Source organism: Amphiprion ocellaris, chromosome 18 (genome assembly GCF_022539595.1).
Source record: "Amphiprion ocellaris isolate individual 3 ecotype Okinawa chromosome 18, ASM2253959v1, whole genome shotgun sequence".
NCBI lineage: Eukaryota > Metazoa > Chordata > Actinopteri > Pomacentridae > Amphiprion > Amphiprion ocellaris.
In genome coordinates, this window is record NC_072783.1 from 32,081,667 (window position 1) to 32,101,199 (window position 19,533).

A 19,533-nucleotide genomic window follows, 5' to 3' on the forward strand; every position below is an offset into this window, starting at 1 on the left:
CAAGAAAGAATGCATGACTATAATAATAAAATTTAAAATTACTTAAGTTTCCCCATTTTTTGAATGTGGTTTTCTTTACTGTCAGTAAAGTGGGTTTGTTTAAAGGTTTGTCATCTCCCTTATTGCTATCACTAACTGTGATAAGCATATTGTAAGCATTTGAGTGACTACAGTGATTGTATATGGAGGTTATTGTATATTGCCTTAAGTAATATTTTTTTTTCTTTTTGCATGTTCTAATGTTTGTTTTCACCTGTCCAGGGAATGCTATAATGGCAAAAGCACACAGTGTTCTGAAAGTGACAATTTAAAACTGTCATATGTAAATACCTTTGCGTTAAGTTGGGAAAGACTTATTTCATCAGTGAGAAAACTAGATCTAAACTCTTTCCTTTTTATCTTTCCAGAGTGTTCCTGCGGGCCATTAATCAATATGCAGCAGTGTTGAACAAGAAATTTCTGGATCAAACCAACTTTGAACTACAGGTGAGAACTGAACCAACAAAAGCTTCTTTTTTCCATTTAAACACTCCTGGTGTCAGTATTCCAAAACTTAAGCAAATACTCTTTTTGTCAAGAAATCTTTGGATTGACAAGGCTTGAAATGGAAAATTATGAAATTAGATTTTGATGACTTTTAGATCTGGGTTAGTATAAATATGAAAGAAAAGTTTCTGAACCCTATTTCTGTTTACTAAAATATAAAAATAAATGTACAATACTAGTGTTTTCCATCACAATAGTTATCTTGTGGAGTCGAAATGTATGTAAGACAGAGCATGGACCACAGCGACCTTGATGTTATTCAAAACAAGGCATTAAATATAGAAGACAACTCAGTGCACAGTCTTAAACAGTTGCACATCCCAACCTACACAAAGGTTCTGCCCAAAGTGCCCTTATAACAGCACCAAAGCCAGACATCAACAAATTAGTTTGAAACAAAAATCGGAAATGTCTTTGAATTGCATATTTGTATAACATCACAAATAACCAAATATTAAGTCTGTCTGAGTGATACATTGATGTAAGTATCAAAAAAGTAAAAGAAGCAACTCCTCTGTGTTAGGAATACATACCTTTTTGGCTTCCTTCATTGTCATTTCCATGGACACAGTATATAAGCAAGTCTGCACAGACAGTGAAAATTAAATTATTTAACCTGTTGAACTCATTTTGGGGTTTTATTTACACAAGAGACCCTAAAAACATTGGTAGAACAAAAATAGAATATTTTTTTTATTATGTTAAGGGATAAAATAGTACAAGTATAGGTAGAGCTCCCTTTGGGCAGAGATGTTGTTGCTCTTCCTTGTTTTCACTGTTTCAGCATTGCAGCTTGAATAAAATGCTCCGCACTGAACGTCGCTGGGTTTGGTGTTAATAGTTTAGTATGAGTCACACCACCTTAAGCTACAATCTTCTGTCGGCTAGTTGGGAAATGTCGAAGAAATACCGTTGCAACCCTTATTGCCTTAAATAATAAAACAAACACTTTGCTGGGTCGAACGTCTCTCCTTTTCCCCAAGAAAAACTAGAATGACATTGATTGAATATATAACATCACAGTGATCACAAACGTCTTTTCCTATAGGCCTGCTGTAAATTCCTCTTTTTTTAAGGTTTCCATATCAAGTAAGAAACTCTACGTCCTACTTTTTAAAAGATAGAACAGCTTCCTACACATGTAACGGCATCCCTGTAGAAGGACCTTGAGTCTAATTTACATTACATGAGTTGAGAAAGCAGCCTCTTTAGTCTTGAACCCTATTTATCTGAAGACCTAAGATCTCTGTTTTTAACCCTAGTCATGTAACACACAGGTCTTTCATCACTGAAATCAGTGGTCAAACTGTAACCCAAAAAACATAAGCTTTTTGTTGCTTTAAAAGTTAGTAAACATTAACAGATGGTTAACACATCATTAACATAGCTAACAATTGATTTAACTTTCACATAACATATTAGAATACGTAGTCAGAATGCAACCTTAAAAACATTTATTTACATCATAACATTATAACTCTTGTTACTCTGATGCTAACTATGGTATAGAAAATCTACAAGGAAGTCTGGACAGTATTGAAGTTCTATACAGAGGATGTACAGAAGGTCTGAATTAACATTTGCAGCACTAATAACAGCCGTTTGGGGAATGGTTTTATATGTGCCACTTTTTCATAAACACTGTACTTTCACAGTGAAGCATGCAGCATTGTTGGACCTTCAGAATAGGAGAAAAAAAAGATCACTGAAGGATGTAGACATGAAAATTGTGGAGAGGGAACATCAATTACTCTGTAATGGCCAGCAATTTTATGTGCATTTCTGAATATTTTAACCCGCTCACCCTAGAACAGAGCAACTTTTTTTTCCCACTTGCTTTTTAAATGTCTGAGATGTGAAAGAATGGTGATGCTGTCAACAACTAAACTGCTCTGAGCTTTTAAAAGCTTTATGGATTGATTATTCTTGCAGTGTTTTAGTATGACTTACAGCACTTGGAACTGCCTCGGCTTATGAATAAAGCTTTGGAGTTTTCCTTCCAGTTTAAGCTGTAGCTCAGTAAAGACAATTTATCAAGGCTGAAATGTGTATAGAAGTCATGCACATCAGTCCTTACTGTTGTAACTTGCGTTTTCTTGTAAGGAATTGTGTACTCTACATTCTATTAAATTCAGCTCATCGCATGGAGTCTTACTTTATATGCATGCATGGACTGTTTGCACAGCAGTGAAAAATGGTGGCTACTGTAGCACTTATTTTAGCTGCTGTCATTGTCTGATTGAGAGTGTGCTGTGGAGGACGTTGGCCTAAATCACCAACCTCTTCATCCACTGGGACAGCTTCCCTACACACAAGTGTAACCATCTCCTCTTGATTTAATGAAACTGTAAAGCGATCCTGCCCAGATAGGGTAGTAGTGAATGGCGTTGTTGTACAAGTGATTTTGGGATTAAATGTTCTTTTATTCTTTGGCCCTTTTTCTCGGTCAGCTGTGGAACAACTACTTTCACCTGGCGGTCGCCTTCCTCACCCAGGAGTCATTGCAGCTGGAGAACTTCTCAAGCGACAAAAGAGCCAAGATCTTTCACAAGTGAGTATGAGTGCTAGGACGTCATAATTTCACACCAATCCAGCCTAAAGTTCCCACCGCAGCATGAGCAGGCTTTATACAATTCATCACATAGCGGCTCGCAAGGTTACCCAACACCCCATAGCTCTTGTAGAGGCTGCTTCTACACAAACCAGAACAGCCTCATAGGTTTTATAGAAAGCACATCTTGTATCTTAGGTATTTGGGGTTGCTGGGAATCTCCTCTTGGAATTAAAATACGTGTTTTTCAGTTCTTATTCCCTCAACAGATGAAAGGGAGAATTAGCAATGCACATTTTTGAAATGGCTAAATCCATGAAAGTTTGCTGGATCTGAAAATCTGTTTAATATGTGCTTTCAGCTGTAAATTTAGAAAGTGATTTATTTTATAGAGAGAAATTCCTCTACGTTATTGTTTCCCATAGTCTGTTAATGCATCCCAACTGATAAATGTTTTCTGTGCAGAGATGTAGCATCATTGCGCACATCTTTATTTGGAAGAGCTTTTGTCACTAAATCTTAAATCACACATGCTCGTGCCTGACAGTAAGACTCCTTGTTGGTCGGTTCTTAAATATTGGCACTGGTTAACATCGTCAAGAATATAAAAAAGCCAAAATAAACAAATACAGAAACAATACATTCCAAGCCACCCCCACCCGGCCTTTCTTGACTTGTCAGCCTCTAAACAAACAGCTATTTTTCTTACAAACTCAACAGATGCCATTCCTGGTGTAGAAATAGGGCTCATCTCTGCCTTTGCTATTTCTAGATTGTTTATTTGACATTCCCTAATATGTCATTCAAATACAGCCAGGTAGTTGATGGAGCAAGCAAAAAAGGGGGGATATTATGCAGGATTTGTCAATTCCTTTTTCACTCAGGCTCTCTGCCTCCACACGCCCACTCTCCTTCTCTGTCTCAGTGTCTCTGTCCCTCCACCTACTACTCACCTTCATTTTTTACCTCTCCCTCTCTGCATCCTGTTTCCCTGTGTGCTGGCGCATGAACTGTAAGCTCTGCCTGCAATACCAATTATTATGCCTTGCTCAGAAGCAGAGAACAGTGGGGTGAAATCAAAGATTTGTGGAGCACGACTCTTTAGCACTCTGCGTTGGCTTTTTTTTATTTATTTAGTTTTTTTATTCCTGCGTCAGACATCTCCCAGTGCTGGTTGTGATGTTCTGATCCAATAGTGGAGTTTATGTAATCCTATCGTCAGGTCATCAAAGCACTGATGACAGGCTAACATGTCTGCATGGCCTGAATTAGAAGATAACTATGTCTGTAACTGTCTGTTTTACAGGGTTTTAATTTTCCTGGTTTTGACCACTACTAATTGGAACATAGTGCTTGTCAAGGTAATCACCCCAGTGTTGTTAAGGATGTTACAAAAACACAAACAGCCAGATAATTGTGCAGGTTTTGCTGCACGTCTGAACCAGAGATGGTTGGAAGAAAATACTGTGATGTACTATTGAGGTTTTCTGTACAAAGCAGGATTGTTATGGACATTTAATATGTGCTTGCTTTTTCACTTTTCTCTGAAGAAAAAGAGAGTTTGATCATTTGTCCTCTAGTTTGTTTATAATCTGTGTCTGGATCCCTAATGTGTGACACTCTTGCCTCATCGGACCTTATTATAGCCACATGATTGTGTCCCCAACAACAATTATATTTGAGTGCATTGTTATTCAACCAAGTGGCCAAAGCTACAAAAATGAGAATGAAGTTGTACCTCAGTGGAAGGGCTATTGGCAGAGTGCACCAAAATGCATTGCACATACACAAGCACAGATGAATAAATGAGCATGCAGCAGTGTCGTTGTCATGATATGCACATATGATTGATGAGGAGAGGGAGCATCATATTGTCAGGTTTTGTGAAAGTCTTGCACTCCCTTTGCTTTGGGCTTGGATCACATCTGAGCTTTCCTTACAGGCCACTGCTTGTCAATCACTTGTATGTGGTTTTTTTTCACTCTTGCTGTATCTGCCACTCTCTGTATTCTCTTCTCCATCTCCCCTGTTCTCATCACCTCATGCCTTCACATCCATTTCCTCATTTTTTCTCTCAGCCCTGACCCTTGCACCCCCCTCTGACCCAGTTGCATTACACAACACAAGCATCTGAGCGCCCCGAACTCGCTCGCCCCTGTCCCTCTGCAGACATGTTATTCTGCGTTAACCTCTGCGAGAGCTTTCGGCCCCTAGCTGACAGGTATGTGTTGTAGGTCCTGACAGCCGACAGTCATAGCTGTCTGTCTCGCTGCCTACAGGAGTGTGACAGAACAGCACCCTGCATCTGTCTCAGCTCAGATGAGGACATGATGCCTCCTGCACGCTCATCTGCACGGCCATATGTGGAGACAGAAGCCCACATCCTGCCACTGACACACAGGCATGATGTCAGCAGTCATATGCACGGGAATATATTACCAGACACGGTTGTAAATTGTTGATGAGATGCAAAAACAGTCAAAGACGTAATACATAATGCATTCAGCTATACAGTAATTTATTATCTTGCAAATATTCTGTCTAAAGATCAGTCCTTGGGTTCTGCAGCAGTCTTCCCATTGACAGCTAAATATGGTAAAGTGTTTTGACCAGGCCAAGCTACAAAGAGGTGACGCAGCTTCTTTGTTAAGGATTCTTTCAGTGTTCTTCTGCTCTCTGTCAAAGTACATTAGTGTGTCTTTCTACAATATTGGCAAAACAATCAATGGAGTTTCAGTATTCCGCCGAGGCTGTGGAGTGTTCTGAAATATCACAATGTGTGAAAGAGGCTCTAAATTGTTATTAATTAGAGGTCAGGAGAGGTGCCACGCTCAAACTCCTCCTTTCTCATTTCTTTATAATGTCACTCCAAGGTGTCATGGCATCAGTATGCTGGGAGGACAAAATAGGTGGGGCACAGTGTGATAGTCTGATGTATGGAATGGAGAAAACACCACAGTTGCCCACAGCGCCACCAGCTGGAGAGGACATGAAAGTGGTGATTTAAAAGTGGGACGATTGGATTGGCATTGCATCATGTTTTACATATCTGACATCATTACAAACAAAGAGAATATCTCAGACGCTCGGAAAATAAACTACTACTCACTCTGCTTTCCTCTCTTGCTTTGAAAGAACCGTTTGCAAAAACTGCTTCTGCTTCTCGGAGGGAACTGATGGCAAAATGTTCTTGAAACCAAAAACCAAACAGAAAAATGTGTTTGCTTACGGTTTAGTACATAAATGTTAACTCTGACCTTTATTTATTCATTCAAAATGTGCTGCAGCATTGTGTTGGAGATTCATCAGTAGGGATGCATACCTCAACTGGATGGATAAATCAGCTGTACATCTAAACAGATAGATAGACATACTTTATTAATCCCGAGGGAAATTCAAGTGTTCAGCAGCTTACATATAACAGCATAAAATAACAAAAAAGACAGGTTAGTAACATTAACATTAAAGGTTAGTATATACTCTGAAAATCTTGCTGTACAATACTATACTAAAAAAATGAACGCTTCTAATTTTAAAATCTATAGAATGCTAAGTGTAATTGAAATTCAGTATACAGTATTCACACATTTCAAGTCACGGTGATTTAAAGTGAATTTGAGTGATTTACACACACAGACAGTAGCTTTAGTTTATTAAAAGTATCAGTGACACTTTTTTGAATAAAGGAAAAAGAGGCTGTTCAGATTTAGTCTGTTTATCTGCATTGTACAGGATTCTTAAGAGATCTGTAATTATATGCAAGGATCTGTTTGACATTTAAACCTCAATATATGGCTGAACATATTGTAGGACAATGGAAACTCAGAACAGCTGTTGATAGATTCATGGATTTCTTTGGAACTTCTTTTATGTTTGTCAACCTGCTGAGCCATGCAACTTTACAGTGTGGTTTAGGGCAGAGACTGTGATAGTTTGGCTCTGATCCAGAACAGAACCACGGTATTGAGGTTCAGTGCAGTTATTCCCTACGGTGCACCTGTAGTAAAAAAAATACATCTGATTACTTCCCAGCATACAATGGCACGACTAAAGTGTGTTATAGCAGGTCAATGGAAATGAGGTAAAAAGGTCAAAAATGGCTCTTTCAGGACTTTTATTGCATTTCTTGATTTTCAAACCGTTTCAGGCTTGAACTTACTCTCTTTTTCTATCAATGTTCAATCTGTCAAAGACGCCGGAGTCATTACTTTTGTTTCACGCGATCGGTTTCACAGAACTGTTCTCGCTTTCTGCCTCTGTGGATGCTGTTTCTACTCTTATTAGTTTCTCCATCATTCATTCTTTGTCTTTCCCGCTCTGTCCTTTTCTACTTGACTATTTGTCCTCTCTGTGACCCAGGACAGTTTGGCAGGCAGGGAGACGGGCGCCAGGCTGCCATGGAGATTGGTTCATGACCTAGACATGACAGAGTTGATCAGCTTATAAGCCCTCAATTCACAAAAGCCAGACAGAGTCAAGACGAGCGCAATCCTTCTCGCTTCTTCTCTAAGTCTTTGTTTTATATAAGGGCTTTTGGCACACCAAGTCAACCTAAATAAACTAGTACCAACAAAGGCTGTTTGATCCAACACTTTGCTTTGTGTCATCGCTCCTTTTTTCCCTCTATCTTCAAATGCATACACAATGCAGAAGGCAGACCAGAGCTGACAGCCAGCTGATTGCCAGCATTTATGTATCTTGTGAACTTGGCATTGGTGGAAATAACTCATTAGTGTGTGTCTGTATTCCAAAGAACATCATGGCAAAACAAAACAAACTAACTTACCATGGTCTGGGCACAGTTTCATTATGAATTTCATTATGACAGTTCAATTTTATGCTTGTGCAGCGGCTGTCATTCAGACATTTTTGAGACAGACTCAAGGAACTGCTTTCTACTATTTATTTAGTTTTCTGCAGGAAGACTGAAAATGCATTACATATTACTGTATAATATATTTAGCAAGGGTAGTGCACATATTGCATGGTCCTCAATCAGAGCAAAGCAGGAACTGCCACTTGCTTTGTGTTGCATCCTGCTTTCTTATATTGCATCTAATGTATTTCACATATTCACTCAAGGTTTCAAACAAGGAGCATGTGTTTCAGCATCCATGCTTGTGTTTGGTTGCCCTTTGTTCTTTGTTGTTTTTCTCTTTTCAGTTACAGTCTTCATACTATTACAAACAATATGGGCAATTTGGTTCTGGCTCTGGTGTCATGTATGAAAAATGACAAAGCCGTTCATGCATTTTTCCATGTTTGTATTTCAGGTACCAGGACATGAGAAGACAGATTGGCTTTGAAATCAGGGATATGTGGTACAATCTAGGTAATTTAACACATTTTTTGTGTCAGTATTGCTCGATTTAACTTTCAGCAGAGAACATTTCAAGTGTTGCTTTGTCAGTTTCTGTTTATGATTCATGATTATCTGCCAACTAAGTAAGCAGTCATTCGATAGAGCAGCTAAATATGCTTAATCAGGTGTTAATTGGCTTTATGTTGTGTGGTGAGAGAAACTCCACAGTGTAGTCTCAGTGGAATGATATTGTGTACAGGGATCGGGGTGTTAGATTTGGACACCTGTGTCTCCCTTCTCATTGTCACCGACACCATCTGATCCTTTAATTAAAGCTTTCCACCAGATTAAACTAATTCACTGGGTTTTTAATGGGCCCATTGCTGTTTCTTTTTTAACCAGAGGTGTGAAGTTACTTACTGCTCAACTGTCACGGAAAATTCCAATGAAAGCATACTTTATAAACACAAGGAGACAGTTTTCTTTTTTGTTTGCAACTGCTACTTTCAAATGTGGATGAAGAGTTGTACACGCTCTGTGCCCTCACATATTCTACTTGTTATATAGACAGGATTTTTGTAATGTATTTTACACTATATGTATCTGTATTTTTTTCCCTTCAAAGGGCCTCACAAGATAAGATTCATTCCCGAGATGGTGGGTCCCATCCTGGAGATGACACTCGTTCCTGAGATTGAATTGCGAAAGGCCACCATCCCCATCTTCTTTGACATGATGCAGTGCGAGTTCCACTTCACATGCAGCTTCCAGCGGGTGCGTCATCCAAAACATGAAATAATCATAGCAAAACAAGATAGAAAAGTAGAACGACGTCAGAGGAGTAATAATAAATGAACTGGATGAAAAGCAGACTGTGCTGTTATGGGAATTTAAGGAGGAGCACACGGTTAGAGCATCTGATAAAAAGTTTCGTAGCCCAAAGCCCACTTGTAATTCTGGAAATCTCATTTTGTTGTGCTGCGATTATCAACAGCCATGGTAAGTGGAACTTAATGTTATGCCTCGTTACAATGCAAAATTAAGCCTTTCTGCATGAGGAAATCCATTTGGTTACAGCTGTTCTGTCATAACATGTCACAGGCAGTTTTCAGCTTTGTGAGGGCTTCCCAAAATATTCATGTTGTATTAAATTGTAAAGAAGCACAGTAGCTCCCAAATGTCTCTGCTGGCCATTATTATCCTATGAAGATGATGATATTTTTACCAACATTCTTCTCTAAGATCATTTAGTGCAGACTTTAGGGGTGAGATTGGACACAGCATTGCTACTTAAGTCACTCAGGATCTGGCTCACTGGAGGTGAATGCCACTTTCTTATTCTTTCCTTTAGTAAATGTGATCAATTTCACTTTGGTCTGACCCCTTTTTAGGCTCTAAGCCAGTGATAGGCCCTTTACTGTGTCTCTCTCTTCCTCTGTGTCTGTAAATCCTTGGCTTAACAGAGAACAGCATTTATGTCTTTTCTTACTTGGCTGCACTGTCCTTTTCTGTGCTTGTGTCACTCGAGTACGTTAAGAAGTCATTGAAAATTGGTTTATTTCAGCCCAGTAAAATCTGTTTTATATACAGCTGCTACACACAAATATTAGAGAAACAGGTCCATGTATCACTGTCGGTAGCTGCAGCAACGGCAGAGGAAAAGTGAAGGGGATGTGTCTTGTAATGCAGTCTTCGTCTGTGTTCTAACGGAATTTAAACAGATAAAGAAAAGCTTTAATAATGAACAGAAAATAGCAGCTCACAGCCAGCTGCGCTGCAAGAGAGAGACGATTAAAGTCAAGGCAGAAACCCCCTCAGCCAAGCCTTAATGCAGAGAGAGAGAGAGAGAGGGGATACAGGGAGGTGGCGTTAATGAATTGAAAAATTAGCTACACTGATTATTTACGCCTGCTCTGTCTAATTGCAGTTTGAGAACGAGATCATCACCAAGCTGGATCACGAGGTGGAGGGGGGCCGTGGAGACGAGCAGTACAAAGTTCTCTTTCAGAAAATGTAAGTGCTGATTAATGGGCAGGATTACGCCTGAGCCTCTCACAAGTTAGATAATGCTAATTGCAACATAACACTCCTCAAAATAATCACAGTGTGCTGATGATCACACGACTACTTCACAGCTTGCCACTGTGATATTTGCTTTCAGAGCAGTTAGATGCTAACTCTTGCTTTAATTGGCAAAAAACAATGTTTTCTCAAATCCTTAGTGGCAAAAGTTTCACATTTTAAACTGTTGGAGAGCCTCTTTATACATACTTTACATTCATTTTCCTCTCTGCCTGTGGCTTCTCTCTCTCTCTTCCTCCACATCTACAACTACATGCATACAAAACACTGCTACACTCCACCACTCTAATAACACACAAAACACTAGTTTACTGGAGCACTGCAGGAAACACAAGTACTTGGCGAGGACGGGTGAGACCTTCGTCACTCTGGTGGTGCGTCTGCTGGAGAGATTGCTGGACTACAGGACCATCATGCACGACGAGAACAAGGAAAACCGCATGAGCTGCACTGTCAACGTGCTCGTAAGATTTTCAGTTCATGGCTACACGCAAGGCCTGTAGTGGTGACACTTAATTACACAGAAGCCCCTGCAGGGAATGGCATGTATAAAGTATACGTAATCACACTTAAGTAGTATTTGTTAGCTGCCGTTGCCCAGAAAGTACCCATAAACTACCCACAGAGACATCATAGTGCATTAAGATGTGATCACAGAGCCACCTACCTGAACCACCGCTTAGCTGTGAAGTGACATTTCACCAAAATGTCAATTTTACCTCATGTGGCACAGAAAAAACTACAGGCATATGTCCTATTTCTAACATTTATCTGAGGCATGGTCTTTTATGGTTTCAAGTTGTATAAAATTGTCAGTATTACTGAAATCTTAGATTTTACCTGACCTAAGCTATACTGAAAAGTCACTAGATAGTTTTTAGAGACTTTTGCTGTTCATCCAATTTTTAAATTAGCAAAATGTAATCTACACTCCAGTAATCTCTGAGTAATGCAATTAAAACGTGATTTACTGCTGCTTTAAAAATCGTGTTATCAGTGAAATGTGTGACATCTTTTATACTCATTTTAATTCCCTGTCTCTTTCCATACTGTAGAACTTTTACAAGGAGATAGACAGAGAAGAAATGTACATCAGGTAAGACCCACTCAAGCACTGTGCCCTTGAAGCATGTTCAACTTTCTGAACATTTAGTCCCTTTGAGGCATTTTACACATTGCATAGAGGACATTAGGAGTTTCAGTGCTCAGTTGAGCTGCTTTTTTACTTCCCAGACACTAAATCCTGTACATTTTGGCTCTTTTCCTGCCAACTACATGTCCCCAGAGATCCAGAATAAATATTAGATTTTGTTAAAAGACGTGTCCTACTCCACAATCTCACTAGTCAGAGTTTTTCATGTGTCTGTCAAGCGTTATGTGAGCTAAAAGAGGCTGTCAGTACATATCAGTCTAGCAGAGTTAACTTTCTGTCTAAAGTGTGAAAGGCCCACACTGACATGACCCATAAATCATTGCTATTTCCTTCCAGGTACCTGTACAAGCTATGTGACCTCCATAAAGAGTGTGACAACTACACAGAGGCCGCCTACACCCTGCTGCTACATGCAAAACTGCTCAAGGTACAGCGACACAACACAGACGACAAATACATGTTGTGCACTGAATTATTTACAGCAGCATAGATTACAGGATTTAGATCCACTGTTAAGCTGTTATCAGGCAGTTGGCATTTAACCTTAGGCATCAAAGAAGTGTGTTCCTGAATTTGAATGTGTACATACTAGAGGAAGAGGGCTGCATCTCTTTAATTCCACCAAGAAAGCTAAGAACTTGCTGAACAGTATCTTTTTCATTTTGCATAGCCAATGCAAATCACAGCTAGTATCTGATTCCTCCTAAAAAAAAGACACTACATCATATTTTACAGCAGAGGAAAATGCAGTTTCAGCCACCTGAGATGCTTTAAGATAAAGGTGTACTTTTCTTGTCAGGTGGGAAAAAAAGTCTTCTACTGTAAATCACAAGCATCAGCGCAAAGCATCGCTGCTTTCAGGTGGAAGAGAAGCAGATTTCTGCAGCACATTTAGTGCATTGATAACTTAAATTAGATACATAAATATTTATAGGTTATCATGAGGCATTTCTTTTGCGATCACACCTTTTTTGTTACTCCTGCTCTCAGCCTCGAAAGTTTGCCTCACTCGCCAAAAATATAGCGCATCCACATACAAAACTCCTCATACAAAGAACTGCAGCATCTATTCCCAGTAGGGGGTTCGGTATACCGTGAACTTAAAGTTGTTCTTCTCTGCCTTTTATCCAAAATGGCTGCATCCAACATCTCATCTCTATTTGCATAAATAGCTGGCTCCTTCAGCCTTTGTGCAGGTCCCGACAGGGAAGAGCAGGCTGTGACTGAATCACATTTTCCTCGCTGAGTATTCACAGTATTCAGGAGTTGGTTTTTGTTATTATTTTAATTCTGATCATCTTCTAGCATTTGTGTTATCCTGATCACAACTTATCTTCAGTGGGCGCTTCAGTATTATTTTGGGGAAACTGGGTAATTCCACTGTAGTCAGGATAAATCCTTTCTTCTTCACTGTCCTCCTTAAACTCAATGAGAATGAATGAAGGAGACATAATTCTGCACTCACCAGCATTAAAAGAGTAAAACTGGCTCCTAGAGTAATAATTACTCCACCTGCAGCAGTATTATACATTGATGAATTAACAGCAATTTGTGTATAGTCAGAGATGTATCAGCACTTTAGTTTTGTCGATGCAGGGTCACTGGCCATCCATGAATAAATGGAGCGCCTTTTTGCCATGTAAATGCAGCAGTCTGGCTGTAAAGGAATCAATAACCTAAGCCATAGCCTCCCAGCATCCCTCTTCATGCCACAGCAACAATGTGCGGAGCAATTATTTTTCACCTCCTTCGTCTCTCAGTGCGGTAGGCAAATTTTTCTGGCTTTGCTATTCAAATGTGGCCATCACACAAAACCTGGTCAGAGATCTTAACTCTTCCAGGTTCCTCTCAGCACCCCAGAATCCCAATTAAAACCGGCTAGTAATGAATCAATCCTGACAGACACATAGGCTTATGCTTCTTCTGCACGGAGGCCAATCAGATTATCTGTCTTTCTGTAGAAGGTGCTCCTGCCTGTCAGAAACCTTATTATTTTCCATGCTGGTAAATAAACAAGCAGAAAAAGGCATTCCTGCATTCTTGTGTGGTGTCTTTTTTGTACTTTTCTTGTCTGTCATTGTTTACAAAATCAAGCAGATTTTGTTCTGAACAAGATTAAATTGCTGCATGACTCAATTGCATCTGGTGTTTGTATTGTTAACACAAGCAAACATTACGTGATGCCTCGCTCTGTTCCCCACACTCCACTTCACTGGACTGGTTTCCAGTGGGACGGGCTAGTGGAACACTGTTGTGGGCTGTCGAGATTGTCATGCTAAATAAAACACCGGCAAGTATTAGGTGCAGAATATTCAATGTTTTGCATTGGCGTTTTGCATTATGCACCATTCAATATAGTGTCTATTAATGCTTGTTTCACTGCCCATGTTTCAAGGTACAATCTTGTCCTGCCAAAGTGCAGAGCTGCTGCACGTCTGTTTCACGTATTTGCATTAGCTATAAGTAAGTGATTGATTTCTTGTCACCTGCTCTGTATTGTATTGCACCGTGCTGACCCCAGTTCCAACTTTTTCTCCGCAGTGGTCCGACGAACCATGTGCAGCCCACCTGACCCAGAGGGACGGCTACCAGGCCATCACTGAAGGACAACTGAAAGACCAACTTTACCAGCAGATTATTAATTACTTCGACAAGGGCAAGGTGAGAATCGTGCATGCTGTCACCCACACACATATATGCAGAAGAGTAGCCATAACCGTGATGAATCTCAAGCTATTTTTAGATGCTGTTATCGCTGTTAAATACTCTCTTCTGACATGAGAAGGTAGGTTTTGAAGACACGCTGTTGAATGGAAGTTTCACACGCCTTTTTCCAGAGCAGGGATTGTTAATAATCCTCTTCTTTTAGCTGATGCTCTTATGGATGAAGGCACGTCTCAGACCACACAAGCATTAATGTAGCTCCTTTGTGCCGTCTCTTTTATCACTTTTTATAACCTTACCTTTTATGAAAGCCTTTTACCCTGCTCCTCTCCCCTGCTGTCCATTTTTTCTCTTTTTACCCTCTTACCACATCAATGACATACTTGAATGCCACTTCTGCCACCTGAGATAGAGAAAATGTTCCAGTTGCACAGGACCTGGTTACTGTGCTATTCTTCTGCATTCTTCATATTTTATTCCAAAGGGGTAACCTAAGCTAAGCCTGGAATGAATCTGCAGGACAGCAGCCAGAGCTTCTGAAAAAATGATGTCCCAAAGCTTTGCATGTGTCATCAATGTTGGGGTGCAGCCGCCACTCTTGGTTCTCTTGCCAACTGTCACTCAGCAAGATATGGCCAGGGAGACAACAATTTAAAACAGTCTCGGATAAACATACACACACAAACCCACCAGACTGATCAGGAAGTGTTACAGTGGCTGTAAGAATGCATCAACACTCCAGAGAGCGGGATTTCAACTGAGGACACTTTCTAGGAGAGTCACAGGAGTCATGTAGAAAGCAGTCCCAGATGGTGTTGCCACCGCCACTCTCACTGATGGCAGCCTGATCTGAGTAGCAGTCTGGACTCGGTCCACCTCCCGCCTGGCCCATATCAGTTCAGTCCAATCTAGTCTGTCAGGAAGCCACTTAGAAGCCTTTCAACATGTTGAAGTGGCTCACATCTATCTATGACACCACCCCACTGCACTGGATGAGTCTCAAGGGGAAATGTCTCACTATGATAAATTTTCTGCTACTAAGAAGATTGCAACTGATTTATAGAGTTTTGGTTCAACGAAAAACACATTAATATTGACATTATGCGGAGATTTTATGTTAGAAAAGGCTTATCTTGAATACTTTTGCCAAGGAAAGACTCATAGAGAATTCTTTTTTGTTGGCTATCTTAGCTTGAATCTTGATAATTAATTCATTTTCCAACTGTCTGTGAACTCTACAGATGTGGGAAGAGGCAATCATTTTGGGAAAGGAACTGGCTGAACAGTACGAAAACGAAATGTTTGACTTTGAGCAGCTCAGTGCATCCTTGGTAAGTAATATTATTTTGTTGTTATGAAATGCATTCCACTTTTTGGAATGTTACGGCTCATCTATCGTAGATATCTAACACATTTCCAGGGTTTAAAGAGAGAGAAATGAAACTTTAGTATATGTTATTTATATGTAACCTTTATTACAACCTCTGAACCCTTAGCAGTTTCTGGGCGTTATCTACTCCTGTCATATTTTTACTCACTGTGAGCTCGTTTTTCACTGCAATATAAAGTCCTGCACCTCTACTGAAACTGCAAAACCATGACTGGAAGTACAGAGACCACAATCATAGTTAGAATGCCATATATCATAATAAAAGAAAGAACAATAGTGGAATTACTTTGATCATTTATTTTACAAAAAATTTTAAATGATGGACTCTACAACATATTCCCCATATACTTTACCAATACTGGAAAAAAGGTGACACTACATATTAGAAATATTTTACTACTTGCATTTTTCATTTGTTTTTGTAATTGTGTCATATCTGCCCTGTGTAACAGGGCCTGCAGTTGAACTCAGTTCAGCTGAAAAGTAAAAAATAATTTTTGTCACGTAGCTGTTGGTCGCAGCTGAGTCACAAATGACTAAGAGCAAATAATTTATAAATATCATGATTTTAAGCTTAGATTTGTGTCCTGTTGCAGATGGAATGACAGGTCATAGATCAATAGATCAAGGAAGGTTGGAAAGTTAAAAATTAAATGATTCCTTTGAGATTTAAAGTTTCTAGCTCTGATAAATGGTGTAATTTTAGCAATTTTTTTAAAAGATGACATGCCATTGGGGTTCAGAAGGCCAAGAAAGACAGCAACAAGATAAAACAGATTGCATATGTCACCGGCTCAGATCTAAGAAAGAAGGCATGAGTACAATTTCCAAGCAAAATCACCAGTAAGAACTGTACAAAAGTAAAAATGTCCATGTCTTCCAACCTGCTTGAATATACTATTTTATTTCCTAACAGCGGAAACAGGCCCAGTTCTATGAGAACATCGTGAAGGTCATCCGGCCAAAACCAGACTACTTCGCTGTAGGCTACTATGGCACGGGGTTCCCCTCCTTCCTACGCGTGAGTATTCATATCAACATACATTTTCCACAAGTCACAGCACCCAGCTTATAGCTTATAGCGCAGTGTGGGCGAGCCACTTGTCAAAACAGATGATCAATAGATTTACCAGTGCCCGCCTCATCCTCAGCCACAACCATCAATTCATATATGCTTCACACATCTTCCTCCCACGGGTTTTGGCTGTTGTGGCGGGACTCACTTGTTCAGCATCCCACCTGGTCGGGTTTCACTTACTTACTCACAGAATGCAAACTCTGAATCACAGGCAGCTGTTTCATGTGTGGGTTATGGATTAGGTCCAGACTTGTCTGCTGAGCGGATCCCCTTCAGTGTGGGAAACTGGAATGTGCCTCTTGGCTGAGAGGAACGTGAAAACAATGTTAAAAAATGAGCATTTGTTTTCTTTCCCGGCCTTACCCCATCTCTCCCTCTTATTTTTTACTACTGTGTTACTACTTCCTATTTGCAATGAACCTGTTTTTAGCACTGAATGTATTACTGTTTGCATGCAGTTGCAGTGGATAACTATAAAACAAGAATACATACATCAAAAGACTGATCATGCCGCTAATGCTGTCTTTAATTGCATTACCTGAACTTTAGCTAACATTGCTAGTGCAACACCACCTACACAACAAAACTGTGTCCCAAATACAACGTTTAAGGAACCAATATGGTCACACTAGAAATTGCTTTTGATTGCTGCTACATCATGGGTTATACTCCCAAAAACTTCTAGATCTGTGCTTGTTCTGACAGTTCGAGCTCTGCTGATTTCTTAAATGACCACCACTAGTTGATTATTAATTACGAATGTGACCACTTGGTGAAACTGATGAATCACCTGCACATCTGTTTATAAAAACTACTGAGTATAGTCGGCCACTAAACCTGAACTAATCTCTGTTTCCTCTCTGAATTTCCTGACTGGCCTTGTGCCAATCTGATCACAGCTTCTCACAAATTAAGTCCGAGTTGAACAGGCGTTTGATATCTCGGCCATATTGAGCGTCTGAGGCTGCTGCGTGCATATCAGACCTATTTTTCATTTCGGTTTGTGAAGGATGTCCTGTTCAGTCCACATAGCAGTTTTTCTTTAAAATTAAATTGATATAGGTATTTTTTCTGTACTGCTGTGTCACAGTAGGTTTAATGTTTGGCCACAGTTTCTTTTGTCTGTAAGAAGAAAACAGCCATGCCTACAAAGGCTGATTTGTTTACTTTCAGTGTGTTCCCTGTTTCCACTGTTTTTCTTCTAGGCTGTCATCTGGTACGCTACTGAAGGTGTTGTTTTCACGTCTTGGAGGAATTCGCTTTTTTATCACATAAAAAACACACTAAATGGCCCCCAAAGTCCTTATGGAATAAAGCAATATCAAAGTCCAGCTTCAAGAACAGTGATCCCTGATCGTGCCCTTTTCTTTTTATTATGAAGAACGGCCATTTCACCGGGGTCTTTTGCTACTTTCCGATCTCCATGTGCCCCTCCTAACGCCTTTCATCTAGCAGGGCAGAAACTCCATTACAGACAGGGCAAGCTGCGCTGGTCTAATCTAACTAGCTCTTTAAACCTCCTTTGAGGACAGCTTCTCTTTTTATTATTCTTTTGCAGTGGTTTGACCTTACCTGAAATAACCAGGGCAAGCGTATGCCAGGATGTCCTTGCCAATATGAGTCTACACTTATTTTACTTGTTTGCTTGTTTCTTTTTTGTGTTTTTAGTGCTTTATTAGATACAAAGTTATGTACAAGCTAGTCATGATTACACAGGCCTGTAATAACCTATCACTGTTTCAACTTAGTTTGACTTTATTGTCCTCCAGAAATATTTTTGTAACTTTATAAGTGGTACAAATCCAGCTAAATAGATAAAAAGCATTTTATTCTGATAGAGCCCCAGTGGGTTATCTTGTATTCTGGCTCTTACTGAGCCAGTAACCTCCACTGATACATACTGTGGTTATGTTAAAAGGTTTCTGTGTGAGTACAAAGGGATGCATTCATGTAAGAGTTACTAATTAAGATAAATAGAGTTCACAGGGTTTTCGTTCACGCCTTTATATTGCTGTTTGTGTTGCAGCATCACAGTGTCCTCAGGGAACAGTCAGTTATGTGCAAAAAAAAAAAAATCAATACTCTGATAAAGGCATTTTGTATCCACACCCCTCACAAATTGATTTTATGCAAGAGTGCTTAATTCAGCTGTTCATGATTTATTAGTTGTTAATATAGTTAGACACTGGGGTACTTGCTAATTGTAAAATGCTCTAGACCACATAATTTGTTTTGAAACTTTGGATGTAACTGGGCCATGATCCCTGGTATCTTTTCTGTTTTGTGAATAAAAATCCTTTTTTTTTTGCTTCCATCTATTGATATTTTCAGAGACTGTTGCACTCTTTGATTATTGGCTGAACAAACAAGCAAGAGACAAGCACAGAATGTTTATCTCAAGTCATCATTTCAACCTTAAGAGTGACAATGTGTTGTCAAGAAGCTTTGAACCATGACTGAAAGCTCCTATTACATTTGTTTCCTCTGTAAAGAATCTTGAGTCCCATGTCTTCTCCGTATTTCACAGATTTCCTCTGCAATTGTTTCTCTCGCTTTACATCCTGTTGGCGTATTTATTCTCCTCTCCTTTCTCTCCCTATCAATCCAAAACTTTACTTAATCCCTGTATTGAGTTTCCTGTGACAGCTCACCTTAAAGAGCAGCTGAGGGTGTGCGAAAGTTCGTTTGAAATATGTATCCTAAGCAACCGCATTCGGAGACACTCGGATATGAGCTGTCATGTTCTATCATTCAAAACGTTCCTCAG

At 39.7% G+C, this 19,533-nt stretch overlaps 1 protein-coding gene across 3 annotated transcripts in view; it reads left to right on the forward strand.

The window, feature by feature from the left end:
* dock1 (dedicator of cytokinesis 1) overlaps positions 1 to 19,533 on the forward strand; it is a 187,648-nt gene that overhangs the window by 142,945 nt on the left and 25,170 nt on the right. For all 3 annotated transcript variants that reach the window (XM_023271467.3, XM_023271476.3, XM_055004433.1), the window contains exons 30-40: positions 408 to 486; positions 2,997 to 3,097; positions 8,371 to 8,429; positions 9,025 to 9,173; positions 10,327 to 10,412; positions 10,789 to 10,945; positions 11,537 to 11,577; positions 11,971 to 12,061; positions 14,176 to 14,295; positions 15,540 to 15,629; positions 16,605 to 16,709. In XM_023271467.3, the coding sequence (XP_023127235.2) occupies positions 408 to 486; positions 2,997 to 3,097; positions 8,371 to 8,429; positions 9,025 to 9,173; positions 10,327 to 10,412; positions 10,789 to 10,945; positions 11,537 to 11,577; positions 11,971 to 12,061; positions 14,176 to 14,295; positions 15,540 to 15,629; positions 16,605 to 16,709 (1,078 nt within the window). The remainder of the gene's footprint in view (positions 1 to 407; positions 487 to 2,996; positions 3,098 to 8,370; positions 8,430 to 9,024; positions 9,174 to 10,326; positions 10,413 to 10,788; positions 10,946 to 11,536; positions 11,578 to 11,970; positions 12,062 to 14,175; positions 14,296 to 15,539; positions 15,630 to 16,604; positions 16,710 to 19,533) is intronic.